This window comes from Solea senegalensis, linkage group LG8 (assembly GCF_019176455.1).
Source record: "Solea senegalensis isolate Sse05_10M linkage group LG8, IFAPA_SoseM_1, whole genome shotgun sequence".
Classification (NCBI taxonomy): domain Eukaryota; kingdom Metazoa; phylum Chordata; class Actinopteri; order Pleuronectiformes; family Soleidae; genus Solea; species Solea senegalensis.
The window spans coordinates 3,024,608-3,039,477 of record NC_058028.1 but is presented as its reverse complement, the minus strand read 5'-3'; the positions used below and the strand labels follow the sequence as shown (position 1 = coordinate 3,039,477).

At 40.2% G+C, this 14,870-nt stretch overlaps 1 protein-coding gene across 1 annotated transcript in view; it reads left to right on the top strand.

Moving 5' to 3' along the window:
* Nucleotides 1–11,750, top strand: part of rtn4rl1b (reticulon 4 receptor-like 1b) — a 176,881-nt gene extending 165,131 nt beyond the window's left edge. Inside the window, exons 3-4 of the mRNA XM_044032124.1 lie at nt 5,562–6,013; nt 7,686–11,750. Coding sequence (XP_043888059.1) covers nt 5,562–6,013; nt 7,686–8,579 — 1,346 coding nt within the window. The 3' untranslated portion in view covers nt 8,580–11,750. The remainder of the gene's footprint in view (nt 1–5,561; nt 6,014–7,685) is intronic.
* Nucleotides 11,751–14,870: the final 3,120 nt, after the last annotated feature.

Genomic DNA, 14,870 nt, shown 5'->3' with positions numbered 1-14,870 from the left:
AATATTTGGCCTGTTTCTAGTGGGGCTGTTTTTGCAGTGTAGCATGTGTCATCCGTAAGCAGGAAAGTAAGAAAAGCAGGTGATGTAAAGCTGCACAGGGAGCCATTTGGAGGCGAAACACTTGTTAGAGTCTTAAAACACGGTCCAGATTCCTGACAGAAATAGATGCACCTTTTCCTTTCCAAAAAGCCATTATCTCTCTTACAGAGCCTCTTCCTTCATCCTGCCAAATTCCAGTAGGCACCATTGGCATACGTATGAGCACTGTCGTGTCCAAAGCTATTTTTATGAGGCAATTTGAGCTGAATGGCTCATTGTGTGAAAGCACAATGTGCTTATGACACACATTAATTTTCCTACATTTCATTTAAGGACAGTGATTTCACACAATACTTATTTCTTCCTTTGTGCTGAAAACCAATCTCTCTATTCAAAGTGGCGTAAACAAGCGTCATTGGGGGTTTTCATGCTTGTCACGCAGACGTGGTCTCACCCGTGCAATCCCAGTGTGTGCTGGGCGTGGGACTATGTCTTACCGGACATGTTTGGTGATGTGCACGTGCGGTTGCCGGGATCAGTGAGCTGCCCGGGGGTTTAAGTCTCCACTGGAAGAACATGTTGTTGTTGTACCAGCTGTAAAAGACAGAACATAAGATGAGTCAGAGAGCACAGACCTCCACCAAGGCTTTACAAACCAGCCACTGAAATATTTACATTTCTGGATATGTATAAATCTTTACCTGCTTATAGATATTACCATTTTACATAAACATGACATCTGTTAAGATGTTGCTGAGATAAACCCATCTGGACTTGTCCAATGGGACTGAACCATGTTACATTAAAACTGACACCAAAATCCAGATGAAGTCTGATAGATTGTCTGCTTCTGCACATAAACACCACATTTTATTAAAATCCAGTGAGCTTTGACAGAGATATTTTTGTTTTGTTTTTTTATAGTTTTGACCGGTAAAAAAGTGGGATTTCTTGAAAATTGTACTTTGTTCTTACCAAATTTGAATGGGAGCACATTTCACACATCGGCTGATCACCTAACCATCACAAGCAATTCACATTGATCTGTTAAAAACTGTAGAACGGAAGTTGGTAAAAGTGGATCAAACCTTCGCTGATGATAACACAACCTATTTGATGGAGTTAAAAAGCCTTCAATGTAGCTGGGAACAATGAAAAGGGTATATATTTGTCTCCAGGATGAGGATGGATGAAGGATGTAGTTTTGGTCACTGGTAACAAAGACGTTGACGATATTTTACTCTGAATCCACAAAAAGTTACACAAATGATTAATGCTACAGCCTCACCTCTTGCTCTTGTCTTCAGCATCTTTCTCATTGTGTCGTCTTGTGTTTGGAGCACATGATCCATGTCTTCTTCTCCATGTTTGGTGTTTTCTGCAGCATCGTGGCAGCGCCACATACAGGCCTGGCATATGTACGACAGCATTTAGAGTCGTTTTGGGTGGTTCCGTGTGTCTGAAGACATTCCTGTCAAACAATGCTGTGTTTAGAAAAGAGCGTGTCGGGAAAGGTTTGTTTCTGTGTGGATAAGATGTCAGAGTTAGGTTTTGTGGTGTAGTCTACGTGATACGCAGGACCAGGATTTGCACATAACCACTTGCAAATGCGCAAGGATATGATATCAACATCGTTTTGTTCAGGAGTTTCTCTCAACCCATTTGTTTTGTCGGTCACTTTCATTAGAAAACTAGTGAAGTATAGTTAGATTAGGTTTGGTAATTGCACTGGTGGCCTGGTAACCCATGCTGCTCTTCTGTCACAAGATGTCACTCAATCAAAACAACAACAAAAGACCTCGTTTGATGATGTCAGGAGGCAGTGTTGCATTATGGGAATTGTTGTTTTCTTTGCTCAGTGTGTTTGCTCCAAAAAAACTCATATTTCCTTCCTCAGCCAAAATCAGACGACGAAAACAAAAACAACAATTATCTACGCAGGTAAAAAAGCAGAAAAGATATTCAGTATTGGAGCTCCCTCATTCCTGTGTTGTTTTGTAGCAATGACAAATTCAAAAAAATGGTACTGGATGTTGAGTCAAGAGTATTGTGTGAAAACATTGGTTTTATCAGAGTAAAGAATCGTTGCTTTGTCCTGAGCAGAGCGAGCGGAGACGTGTCCTTATGTGTCTGAGACGCTGATGAGCAGATCACAAATTCAAATTGTCTCACTATCTGAGCCGCATCTACATTCTCGCGTCCTCGCTCTCCCCGTGTATCTTTCCCTGATAATGTCACCGTTAGGAATCCGATCCCTAATTCTATTAAAGACATGCATGAAGTGAGGAGTTAATGGAGACAGTTTAAGGCCTTGAAAAATATCATTTTCTAGTGAGAGGAAGCTCTGTTTTATGAATAACACAATCTCCTGGATGAATTCCTGCGAGTGCAGGTGATTGGAGCAGGTATCATTTCATCTCAGCAGAAATGAAAAAGCAAAAGACAGATTAAATTTTCTCTCATAGTCTAATAAAAAAACGTGTCGATACCAAATTCAATTACAAAGAAAGCTGCGTTCAGGTGGCTGCCGCTTAATGCAAAGAGTGTCGGGAAAATTGACTGTGTCTCGTCTTGTTTATTTATATGATAAGTAAAAAACACTTTCACCCGTTTACGCGGGTCAGTCGAGGTGCCATACTTCATACATGATAATGGAAAATAGAGCGAAGAGTCTCTGGATTGTTTATCACTTTACTGTCCAACAGTTCCCTTAACAGGCTTCAGATTTAACTGGTGATTCCTAACGGTGTTTTTCTATTATACGAGCACCAGTCAGCTCGACTCTACTCCGTTCTTTTGCTTCTCCATCAGTGACAGAACCTGGTGTTTGTTTTAGTTCCTGCTCTGACGAGGTTCAGCTGAGTCCATACTAAAATGTGACGTCAACAGACTGAAGGTCACCGATTGGTCAGAGAGCGTCGTCACTGAAGAGTCATGAGCGCGACGTCAAAGGCAACAATGTCCAGCTGTAGATCAAAGCTAAAAAGACTTAAAAATCCTACTTAGAATTCCAAAATCTACTTTCAATATACTTAAAGTGCCAAAATCTACTTATAATTCCAAAATACGGTTCGGGTCCTGGCCTAGATGTAGTCCAATCCAGACCCAGACTTGATTCAATAAATCGTTGATAACTGACACATTTTGACGGAGCAGCTTTTCCAGCCTTTACAGCTATAAAGGTGACACGTTAATGATCTATAAATGATCATGTGACGACACTCAGCCATTTATATCCATGAAATGCCTCAGACTCCTCCCCTCTCCACCTCATAAAATGCTGTGTGAGTGATCGAGAGGTTCGACTCACTGTGACTCTGTGTCAGATTTCACTAAAAGACCACGCCCCCTGCATTGCTCACCACGCCCCCTCACTCGCTCAGCTCTCAGCCCACTTCTTGGCAGAGTTGCCCTCAGAAGAGTAGTAGTTAAACTTTCAAGTGTTTTATGTCATTTTTTTGTTTTGTAGGACATTTGATTGTTCACCGAACAGAAAAGAACATTTATATAACACATCCCCTCAAAAATATGATTTCATTATACATCATTTGATGTGCAGTATATTGGACTTGTGAGAGTAAATGGTTGTTCTGACATGTGATGAACTGATGAGCTGTCCAGGGTGTGACCAAGCCTTTGGCCTCATGTCGACTGGGATCGGCCCCAGCGTTCCCCGTGACCCTCATGTGGAGGATAAAGTGGTAGAAAATGAATGAATTATGTAGTTCTAGACCTCAGCTTGAGGACATTTTCCCCCTGCAGTAAAACATTCAGCACCTCAAGTCTTCAACCGTGAATAATCACCTCATTTAGCAAACACAGTTCTGGTTCACGAGGACGCATCCATTTCCATTGTTGCCCGATGGCAGGGCTTAACAAACAGGATTAACTCCGTGGCCCGAGCACACGCCTGCTCAGGTGACACGCGGCTCTGCGACCAGACACAGAATTACTGTTAAAGGTCAGCGGAGTCAGACACTGAGCGCCGCGGCTTAGAAGAAGAAAATACGCTCAGATAAGTACGTCCGTCTCCGGGTGGAAGGTAAATCTGCGGCTCCTGGATTTGCGGCATAAAAAGACGACGGATTAGAGGGCAAGTTCAAAGGCAACAGAGGCGTATCGATTAGCAGCGCTGAATCAGGTCTCGCTGCCGCGGGAGACATCCAGGACTTGTCACATGGAGCTTTGAATGTGAGAGAGAGAGAGATGTGCTCATTTTACAGATGAGTCCGTGGATAAGTCACATCTCACGTCTCCGAGAGGGAATCGTGTCACCAGATCAGAGCAGCTTACGTACTACAACTTTAAATAAGCATTCCACGGCCCATTGAACAAGCGAGCCTGACTGATGGCGGCAGCTGCGCTCGGCAGAGTCGCACCGGTGGACTTAGATAAGGGATCGGACTCTTAATAATGCAGCTCTCTGAGGTGGCGGGATATTGGGGGGAAAAGGCGGAACGGAACCGCGAGTCGAGCGGACGAGAAAGACGCTGTCTCCGCCTTGAGACAACAGAGCGCAAAGTGGACGAATGATGAGAAATCGCGTCCTCGATAAAAGGAAAAATCAATCATAACCAGATGAAGAATTACATTTGTGACTCGATCCATCTTGGATTGATTCGTTTCCTGACGTGCTGTGAATGTGTGACTTTAATTTGATAAAGAGCTTCGACAGTGGAGTTCTCACTGGACTGCGGAGCCAGAGCATTTTAGAAAATAACATTAAAGAGGTAGTGCAAAGTAAAAGAAAGTCTACAGGACAAAATACTTGCATTTCTGTTACTTATTTGGCTCTTTATCACACCAGCTCCGATCCAAAGATCCAGAGTTTGACATGAAAACAGCAAAACTAGAGAGACTTTTGCACACAAAAAAACAGCAAATATCAGGAATATTTCCAAAATCCTCAGTCTTCACTTTCATTAGTTACTGGGTCAAGTTTGTGTCTGTAGACGTGTTCCAAAAGTTATACGGCACTTCCTGTTTCGTGGCGAATGGTCGAAATTTGCCAAAAGGCCGATTTTTGAATCTGCAAAACCCTTTGACAGCTTTGTGCCTTTGATGTGTCGAGTACACGTTTTTTTATGTCAGTACGATAAACTCACTCAGAGGCGTTCACTCATTTAAAATCGCCAAAATGGAAGCCAGAATTCATAATGGCCGACTTCTTGTTGTTTTGAGGCCATGGTTCGGATTGACTTTTTTGTTCGTCTTGGTCGATAGCATCTTCCTACCAAGTTTCAGGAAATTCGGTGAAGCTAAATTTTGGCTCTGTTTTCATCCTAAGGAGCACTTGAGCAACACACGGGTCCGGGCACTATGCCAATATCGCATATTCGCGATATTTCAAGCTTTAATTCATGTGAAAAACAATAGGTTCCTCGTGCAAAGTTTCGGCCCTTAGCATTCGTGCTCTGGCCTTAATCAGACTTTTCATGAAGAATAAACTGCTTCGGTCGGCTCTAAATCTAACTTTTATTTAACTATACTTAATTATTTGTTGTCTCTTTTGTTGACTTTAGGCTGTGGGCTGGAGTTCCTGCTGGTCCTCTGTGGTCTGGAGTTGTCCTGGTCCTGCCCTCGCCACTGCACCTGCTACACCGCGCCCAGCACCGTCTCCTGTCAGGCCCACAACTTCCTGTCCATCCCCGAAGGCATCCCCCCCGACAGCGAGCGCATCTTCTTACAGAACAACAAGATCCACCGCTTACTGCGGGGTCACTTCAGCTCCAACACGGTCACCCTGTGGATCTACTCCAACAACATCACGTACATCGAGCCCTCCACGTTCCACGGCTTCACGCTGCTGGAGGAGCTGGACCTGGGAGACAACCGACACCTGCGCTCGCTGGCTGAGGACACGTTCCACGGCCTGAGTCGCCTCAACGCTCTTCACCTGTACCGATGTGGACTCAGTTCACTCCCTAACAACATCTTTCAAGGCCTCAGAAACCTGCAGTATCTCTACCTGCAGGTAAACGTCACACACTTGTTGTTTTATTGCACCACAAAGACCAAAAACAACAAAAGTAGTCTATTTTACAGAACAGTGGTTCACAAACACTGGGTCGGGTCCCAGATTTGGGTTGTGGGAGATTTTTTTGGGTCCAAATTTGCTGAATTTTTTTTTTGTGTGTTCATGTTTGAACTAACGTGCATATAAATTAAGTTTTAATTCATTTACCAAACATCACTCAGAAATTATTCTTTTACCAATTAACAGCGGTGAATTAGTGAATTACTCGTTACATTTTTCTACAAATTTGCTCTTGTCACGATTTATATTGAAATTTGGGTCACAATAGTTTGTGGTTGTTCCCCATATAGAATGTTTGGGAAACACTGTTATGAATAAGGCTTCATTAATAATTAATACATGAATGTCAAGGTCATCTCTGGAGATCCCTAACAAGGTTGAGGCTGCGCTTCTCATCAATAATAAACTTCTCGATTTTCAAATACAGAAAAATAGAAATAAAAAAATCATGCTTTGTTTCATTTTTGAAAAGTCCAGTGTTCCACACAGGTGTGGAAAACACAAAAGAACACAGATACGACAATAGGTGGCGATATAACCGTAACTGTAAAGACCTGTCGGCCAATCAGAAGAGAGATTTTCCTCCACTTTACACTGGAATATAAAGTTTCATGTGAAAACATGTGATGACGTCACAAATGTTTGATGACGTCAAACAGAGGAGAAAACACATGTAACTGGTTCATTATCATCATCCACAACTCGACGATCAGCTGTGAACTAAGAGCCTTACTGCTGGATTCATTGTGGGTCTAAATAAAGAAATCTCTGTTGTTTCTTGTCAGTAAAACTTGGTCACATGATATACACTCTCAGCTCAGTCTTGTGAATGGATGAAGCCTGAATGTGTTCATTCACTTCATTTCTACGTGTTAATCTGACATAAAATGTCCAAACGTGTGGTGAAATATACAAATCCTTTCAAATATGAAGTTTTTATTAGTAGTAGTAGTATCCACTCTGTGTTGTGTTAACATAAATAGTCCACTTCAGTGGGGCTCAAACTCATTATATGAGGACCCACTGTTTCAAGATGACAAACCACTGTGACCCAATTTCACAATATGAATCATGACCACAGCAGATTTGTGACTAATTTAATGATTCTGACTATTTTTACAGCTGCTATTATTATTTTCACTCGACAAACCCGGACATTTCTTAAGCAAAACTGTGCGTTTGATGAAGGACTCACAACTCTGATGCATGTACTTGTGAAAACATGTACTGTTTATGCTACATGTACATGGTCTGGAGTCTTTTTCTATGAGCCAGGCATCCATTACTCATGTCTGGCTGCTGATTTGTGGGGGTTTTATGGCAGAGACTGAGGTGGAAAATTAGTCCATTCAAACTTACTGCACGTATAAATCCTGGGTAAAAGTTTGGACAAAGTTCTGGAAATTTGTTTGGTTGACGGCTGGTGTTGTTTACTACAAAGCAAGAAGGTTAGAAATAAACATTCTTTGCTTTGTTTCTGGTTCACTTTTAATTCATTTTCAAATTGGATGTTTACTTTGATCCCACATTCACATATTAGGTCACATTTGAACCACAGATTACACGATACGCTGATGACTGTGTGATATTTATGAATCTCCTCTCCTAGGACAACCATCTGAAGTTCCTGCAGGACGACACGTTCATGGACCTGCACAACCTGAGCCACCTCTTCCTGCACGGAAACCGTCTGTGGAGCCTGAACGAGAACACCTTCAGAGGCCTGCGCGCCCTGGACCGGCTGCTTCTGCACCAGAACCAGATTGAGTGGGTGGACCGCCAGGCCTTCCACGATCTGAAGCGTCTCACAACCCTCTACCTGTTCAACAACTCCCTCATACAGCTGTCCGGACAATGCCTGGACATGCTGCCTGCTCTGGAGTACCTGCGCCTCAACAACAACCCCTGGGCGTGTGACTGCAAGGCCCTGTCGCTGTGGGAGTGGTTGAAACGCTTCCGAGGCTCGACGTCATCGGTGGGCTGCCATTCGCCAGCTGATATGGTCGGGAAAGACATCAAGGAGCTGCGGAAAGAGGATTTCCCCCACTGCTCGCCCACCGTCCCGAACTCTGAGTCCAGAGCGCAGACTAACAATTTGTCCGGCACGGTGAACCCGTCGATGAACCGCGGTGTAGTCTTGGGCTCCGGGGGACAGACCCACATGGTGCAGCCGTCGAGGCCCGGCCGCCCTCGGAACTGCACAAAGCCTCGCGGCAGAGCAAGCAAAGGCAAAGGTGACAATGAGGTTCACCACTCCAAGGAGGTCATGGCCGACAAGGAGGATTCCTCCCCTGATTTCACAGACGGGGGAAAACACGACCACACGTCCCCGGACGGCACCGTCACGAGGAGGAAGTACAAGTGCGCCCCGCGGACCACTGTTCGTCCCCCTAGTGGGGTCCAGCAAGCCAACAATGAGGCGACCTCGTCCGCGTCCTCACTGCACGCCTACGCGCTCTGTGTGGCCTTGATAACGACAAACATGGACTACATCCTCCGCTGACCTGCGGAGGCTTTTCCCTTCATCACAAAACAAAGACCCTCGGACCCTCGGACTCCCTTTGCTCCTGCACTTCGAGGCCTGTGTCTTATGTATGTGTGTGTGAATGTGAATATATGTGTAAATGTTGTGTAGGGCGTATCAAACGGTATGAAAACGTTCACAGCAGCAAGACTCGCAGCATAAAATCCGGAGGTAGGGAGAGAGTGAAACGGTGAACACGGACCAAGCTTGCACTGCCACCGGAGACAGAGAGCGATTTTCATCTGCGTTTGTCTGTTTTCTGATTTTATGCTTTTATTTCTTTTATTCAGCTTCTGTTTTCCCTCAGAAAGTGCAGCACAGGAAAACAACATTTGGTGGAGAAAAAAAGACCAAAATAGTTGAGCCAGGTTTACACTGGATTCTGCCGCGTCGCGGAACGCCACACATTTCATTTAGACACGCGTTCAGGCGCCGAGGTGTTTGTGGGGGAAACAGAAGTCTCAACTATTTTTACCGCTTGTTGTTTCACTGCAAAGATAGACAGTGAAAATGATCTTTCGCCGCAGTTTTAGCTTCTAAATCTGTCACAAATGTCACAAACACAACACTTTTCAAAGCAAAAGCACCCAGTGTTTAAGCTCCCTGATTGTACAGCTCACTAATGGTGTTAAGTTGAGTGCAGTCGAGTATTTGAAGTAAATGTAAGTATTCTTAAGGCAAACATCAGCGCTGCACCTGAATCCAGTGTGAACCAGGTCCAAAATATGACAACAGCGTGTTGGTTTGGTCGTCAGCTGCTCGCACCAGCTTCCATTTTGAGTATCTGTAAAGAAAAAGAAGCAAAACAAATGTTAAAAACACTTCAAATGCTTCTTGCTTTCTGTCTCTCTGTTAAACATATTTTTGGTGCCACAGTTTCTCATAAACAAAGACAAACAGTGATCGTGTGAATGAATCGTCGCCTCATTTACTCTCCGTCACTCGACAAGAACTTAACAACGCTCAAGTTTTCGTGGAGTCGTCTCCACGGCAACCAAACACACACTTATGACCACACTCCAGTCGGCTCCTGTGTCGTCGTAATCAGTTTATCTTTCTCTCCACGTCTTTATTTGTTTCCACGTCTTCTGTTTTAATCTGATAAAGCAGGGATTTGATGAAGTTGTTGATTGATTTGAGGAAGAAGTGATTTTAAATTGACTTTCACTGAACAAAATATTACAATTTAATTAAATTAATAATAATTGGCGGATTTGTGATATTAAAATATTGTCCACAACGCCAGGTGTGTGACGAGCGACGGAGAATAAATCTGGCTGAAGACAAACAGTATGAATTTAATTATTAGACATATTGAGGCCGTAAAAAGCACAGCAAGTTATTTGCTACGTGGTTTGAAGCCGAAATAAATCACAACAACCTCTCTCAACATATCACTGTTTTTCCCCCGGAACTGTAAAAAAGCTCTGTGCTGATTTTATATCTCGTATAACTCTGTTTCCTACGGAGCGACATCTGTGGGAAAAACAATAATATATCACATTAATAATGCGAGTTATCGCTGTAGTTATGGTTAGAGTTATAGTTTTTCTCACCAGTGACAAGTAAACAATCAGCAACAACCTTGTTTTCATCTAAACACTCAGCAGCTGAGAGTGAAGTCAGGGACCGTCTACAAAATAAAACACCTACATTTACAGTATCATGATTTTAGAGGCACCAACTCTATCATGGTGATTATTTAAGATAAATAAATCCCAGAAATTGTGAATAACTATGTTTTTCTCTTTGTAAATACATGTTCTACTATAATCTACAGGAAACCAGTGACGCTTATACTGATTTTATGGCCGCTACTCTGTAATATTTGGAACAAAAATTCTCAGAAATGATGAAAGACTGTTTTATTTTCTAAAAAAATATGTTGTAGTATAATCTACAGGCGATAAGTGACGTCTATAGTGATTTTATGGTGATGATTTTAGTTAATATTCTGACTTAAAATTGCCAAAGAAATATGAAAAAGTATTATTTTCTTCCAAATAGGTAGCAATGTTTCCTAAAGACTGGGCCGGGACCCACAAATGGGTCGTGGGAGATGTTTTTCAGGTCCCCAAACAAATGACCTTCATGTTTGTATGTTTTAAATGAAGTTTTAAGTAATTTACCAAAACGATTAATTTGCCAAGTCAAATATCATCATCTCACAATTTGGGTCAAGATAGTTTAGCATCTTTAAAAAGTGGTAAACAGGGACTGAGAGGAGATTAATGAAGTGTGTGGAAATTTGTTTTGTCTGTGTTGCAATTTGTAGACGGTCCCTGCCTCCGCCGCTGCTGCTGCTCGTTTAGATCAAAGCAGCTGATACAACAATAACCCGTGTTATTAACACAGGTTTCACGTCTCTTCTTGTGTAATTGAATCATTTGCTGCTAATTATTTGTTTGTATTTGTGTTTCCGTGGCGACGAGGAGCAACAGGAGTCATTTTACTTTTTTCGCTTGGAGGAAAAACAAAGAGGGAGAAGATGAAGCTGTGAATATGGACGAGTCTGTCTCTATATCTCGTGTCAAATGTTGTTCTTTTCTTTATTTTTTATTTTTTTCTTTCGTTTTTTTCGTTCTAAGACACAACATGGACCAACAGGAGCTTCAGAGGTCAAGGGTCACAGTGCGGAGGAGGGGCGGGGTTGTGACGAACTGATGATTTTTTCTCCCTCTCTGACTTTAACTTTACTTCAAAAGGGACAGAAAAACGACGATGTGTCAATGACTTTAAAAAAATAAATAAAAGATTTAAAAAATAAATAAGAAAAATATTAAAAAAAAAACTCTGAATGGAGCATGGAGAACACAGGGACGGCGCCGGGAGAATTTAATTAAGTCACGCGATCGTCCGTGGATCTGAGGATCTGAGAGCGAGACAATCGCTTGTGAAGGGACGAGGACACGCAGCGAGACACGAGACACAAACTGTGAAACTGTCTCTGTGTCAGTGAACGAACAAGAAACTTCTTCTTACTGCAGTGCTGATAGTAATCATTTACTGTATAACTATGACAAAAACAATAACAGGGTTTTCTGCTCCTTTTTTTCATGCTATATTTTTTACATCCTTTTCTTTGTACAGACACAATCCTTCACCTCCCTCCTCCTCCTCCTCCCACTCTTTGCCTTTTCATGTACATTTCTTCTTTATTCTTTCTTTCTTTTTATTTTTTTGGGTTTGTTGTTGCCATATTTCAAATGTTCAGTACACGATGAGTACAAAATGTTTATAAAGATATTAAAATCTATATCTTCTTATGTCTACCGCTGAGCTCTGAGTCTATTTATTGTTGCTTTTGTGGTTTTTTGGTAGGAAATAAAATGTGGGTTCGAGCCAAAGTTAATACTTTTAAATCAGAAATTCAGATTTGCACGTCAAAGCCAACGTGTGGTTTTACAGTAATTTCAAGCCAGAGAATCATCGTCTTTGTCACCAGAGAGGACAGAGTTGGAAAAACACCTGTAAATACAATAGTTTTCCTTTTTTTTTTGGGACAAAAACTCAAACAAATGTTATTTTAGATATGTTTTATACTGCTCACTTTTAACACATTTAAACAACATTTAATTTAACACACAAAATATGGTGTTTGTGTACAACTACATGCAGTAAATTTTAAATAACTGCCAGTTATTGAAAGGAAAAATGGGCAAAAAGCACATTTTCTGGCTCTTTTATGGTTTAAATAAGCAACAACAAAAAAAAGGTACACAGTACAACATTTTTTTTATATATGAACATGTGTTACTAGATAAATTATAACAGTTATTAATGAATATTGTTTAATTTACTGGTGTGAAAAGACACAGGAGTAAGATTTATTCTCTCATCCTCCTCTTTCTCGTATAAACTTCACACACTGGTAAAGTTTAGATTACGATGGAGCTAAAGAAAGAGATGACGTGACTCGGCGCTACACGGTTTGGTGTAATTTTACTTTACTTTACTACATTACGATAAAATGTGGGCGGTGTCATCACTGCAACACCCGACCTAAGCTCTGTTTACGGTGTTAAAGGGTAAATCCATAAAGTCTATCTACAAATTATTTTACGCAAAAAAAATTACATAAATAATTATTATCAGATATCATAAATGATCAGTCCTCATCATACATATCAAGCAAGTTTTTAACCCTTAAATTGCCAAGTTTTTTCAATGAGGACATTTTTGTCCATAGTTGTATTAGTGTGAGTATTTTAGTTAACGTTGTTTACAACAGACTAAAAATAGGAAAAAATCATTGAGAACACTCAAAAATGCACAACCTGGCATTTATCTTTAACAATATGCGTGGAAAAAGGATTGAATATTCTAGAAATTAAAAGCCAAAAATGTGTGTTTAAAGGTGACTTTGACGTTTCGTCTCAAGAAATCACAACACACTTTAAATCCACGGTGAACAAAACAAAATAACTGAAATGAATAAGAATTAAATGAGCAGAGAAAGGAAAATAAATAACTTTAAAATAAAAGAATAAAGGAAAATCATAATGAATAACTGAAGGAATATAAAACAACAAGATAAAATAATATTATTCAAAGGAAACTGAGTGGAGAAACTGAGTGGAGAAAATGTTTTCTGATATTTATGATAAATAAAAAGTAATAAAAGTGTGACATTAAATAATTTCCGACCACCAGAGAGAAAAAACCCTGCAGTTCAATAAATCATCAGGATATTAATGAAAGTGTCAGAGAGAATGTGTAAAGATCCACAGCTTTTATCATTACTCTGATTATTATTAATGGATCGTTTTATTTCCTTTTCTCTAAATATCCTTCACCGTGATTGAAATTGATTTACAGTGAGAGTTTTTTTTCTTCTTCTCAAATTCAGTTAGATGATAAATGAGCACATGAATTCTGCTTTTATATGTGGATTATACGGATGAGAGTTCTGTGTAATTATATTTAAATTAAAAAAAAGTGCTCTGGATTCTGCTGGAACGAACACTCTGTTTTATAGATTTCTCTTAAAATACATTTTTATTTCAGGAACAAACCGAGAACATTAAAGTAAAATGTTGCTAATTTAGTAAAGCTTAGAAGTGGTTCTGCTCATAAAATACATTTATGAGTAAAAAAATGTTAATACAACATTATTTTTGATAAATGTTGATGAACTACATCCAGTTTAAAACACTTATTTGTTAAATACTCCTCTAATTTTCAGGTAAATCAAGTGATTGCACTAATTCAGCATTTTAAAGACATTTACTCAATTTCATAAACATTATTACTTAAATTGTCTGGACTAAATTCATAAGATAAGTGAAAATATTGAAATCTACTTAAATTTGTTTCTCAAAAAAATTGATTTTCTTGGACATGGATGTAAAACTGGAATATGAGTTTCACACATTCACACGTTCACACGCTCTCGACCCAGTTCTTGTTCTTATTATCGTGTGAAGCAGATGAAAGACGTGAATGTTGTAACATGTAATGTAATGTGAAGATTCTCTGGGGAAGAAGAAACCAGTCGGACACTGAAAACCGTTCAGTGTCCGACGGAGCCAAAAACTTTATTGTAACTGTGTAATTAAAAGATAAAAAGACGAGAGATGAGTTTTCAAACGTGAACTGAGAGAGAGGGAGAAAGAGAGAGAGGGAGAGAGAGAGCTGCAGTGGTAAGTGAGTCGTTCGAGAGGGAAACTTTACACCAGAATCAAATCTTTTCTTTTCCTCGACCACAAACTACAACAGAAACGTCCACAAAATTCTTTATGTACTTTTTGAGTCGCTGCTTAAAAAACAAACCAACAAATAAATGTTGGTGAAAACTTTCCCTCGTTTCCAGAGGTAAAATAAATCTTTACAGAAAAAACATGTTTAAAAATGGAGACATTTTGTTTCTTTATGCAAAACTTTATAAACTGATCTTTGTATTTTTAGCAGCACAGAAAAAGAAAGATTTAAAGAGTGCCAACATCTGCACCAACACCATCGTCCCTCGACTTCACTGTCAATAACTCTACCTAATCTAATCTAATCCAAATCAAATCAAATTTAATCCAATCTAAATCAATCAAATCCAAGATAATCAAATCCAACCTAATCTAAATCAATATAATCTAACCTAACCTAATCCAATCCAATTTAATTTAATCCAGTCCAATCCAACCTAATCCAATCTAATCTAATCTAATCCAATCTAACCTAATTTAATCCAGTCCAATCCAACCTAACCTAAAACAATCAAATTCCAACCTAATCTAAAGCAATCTAATCTAATCCAACCTAATATAAACCAACCTA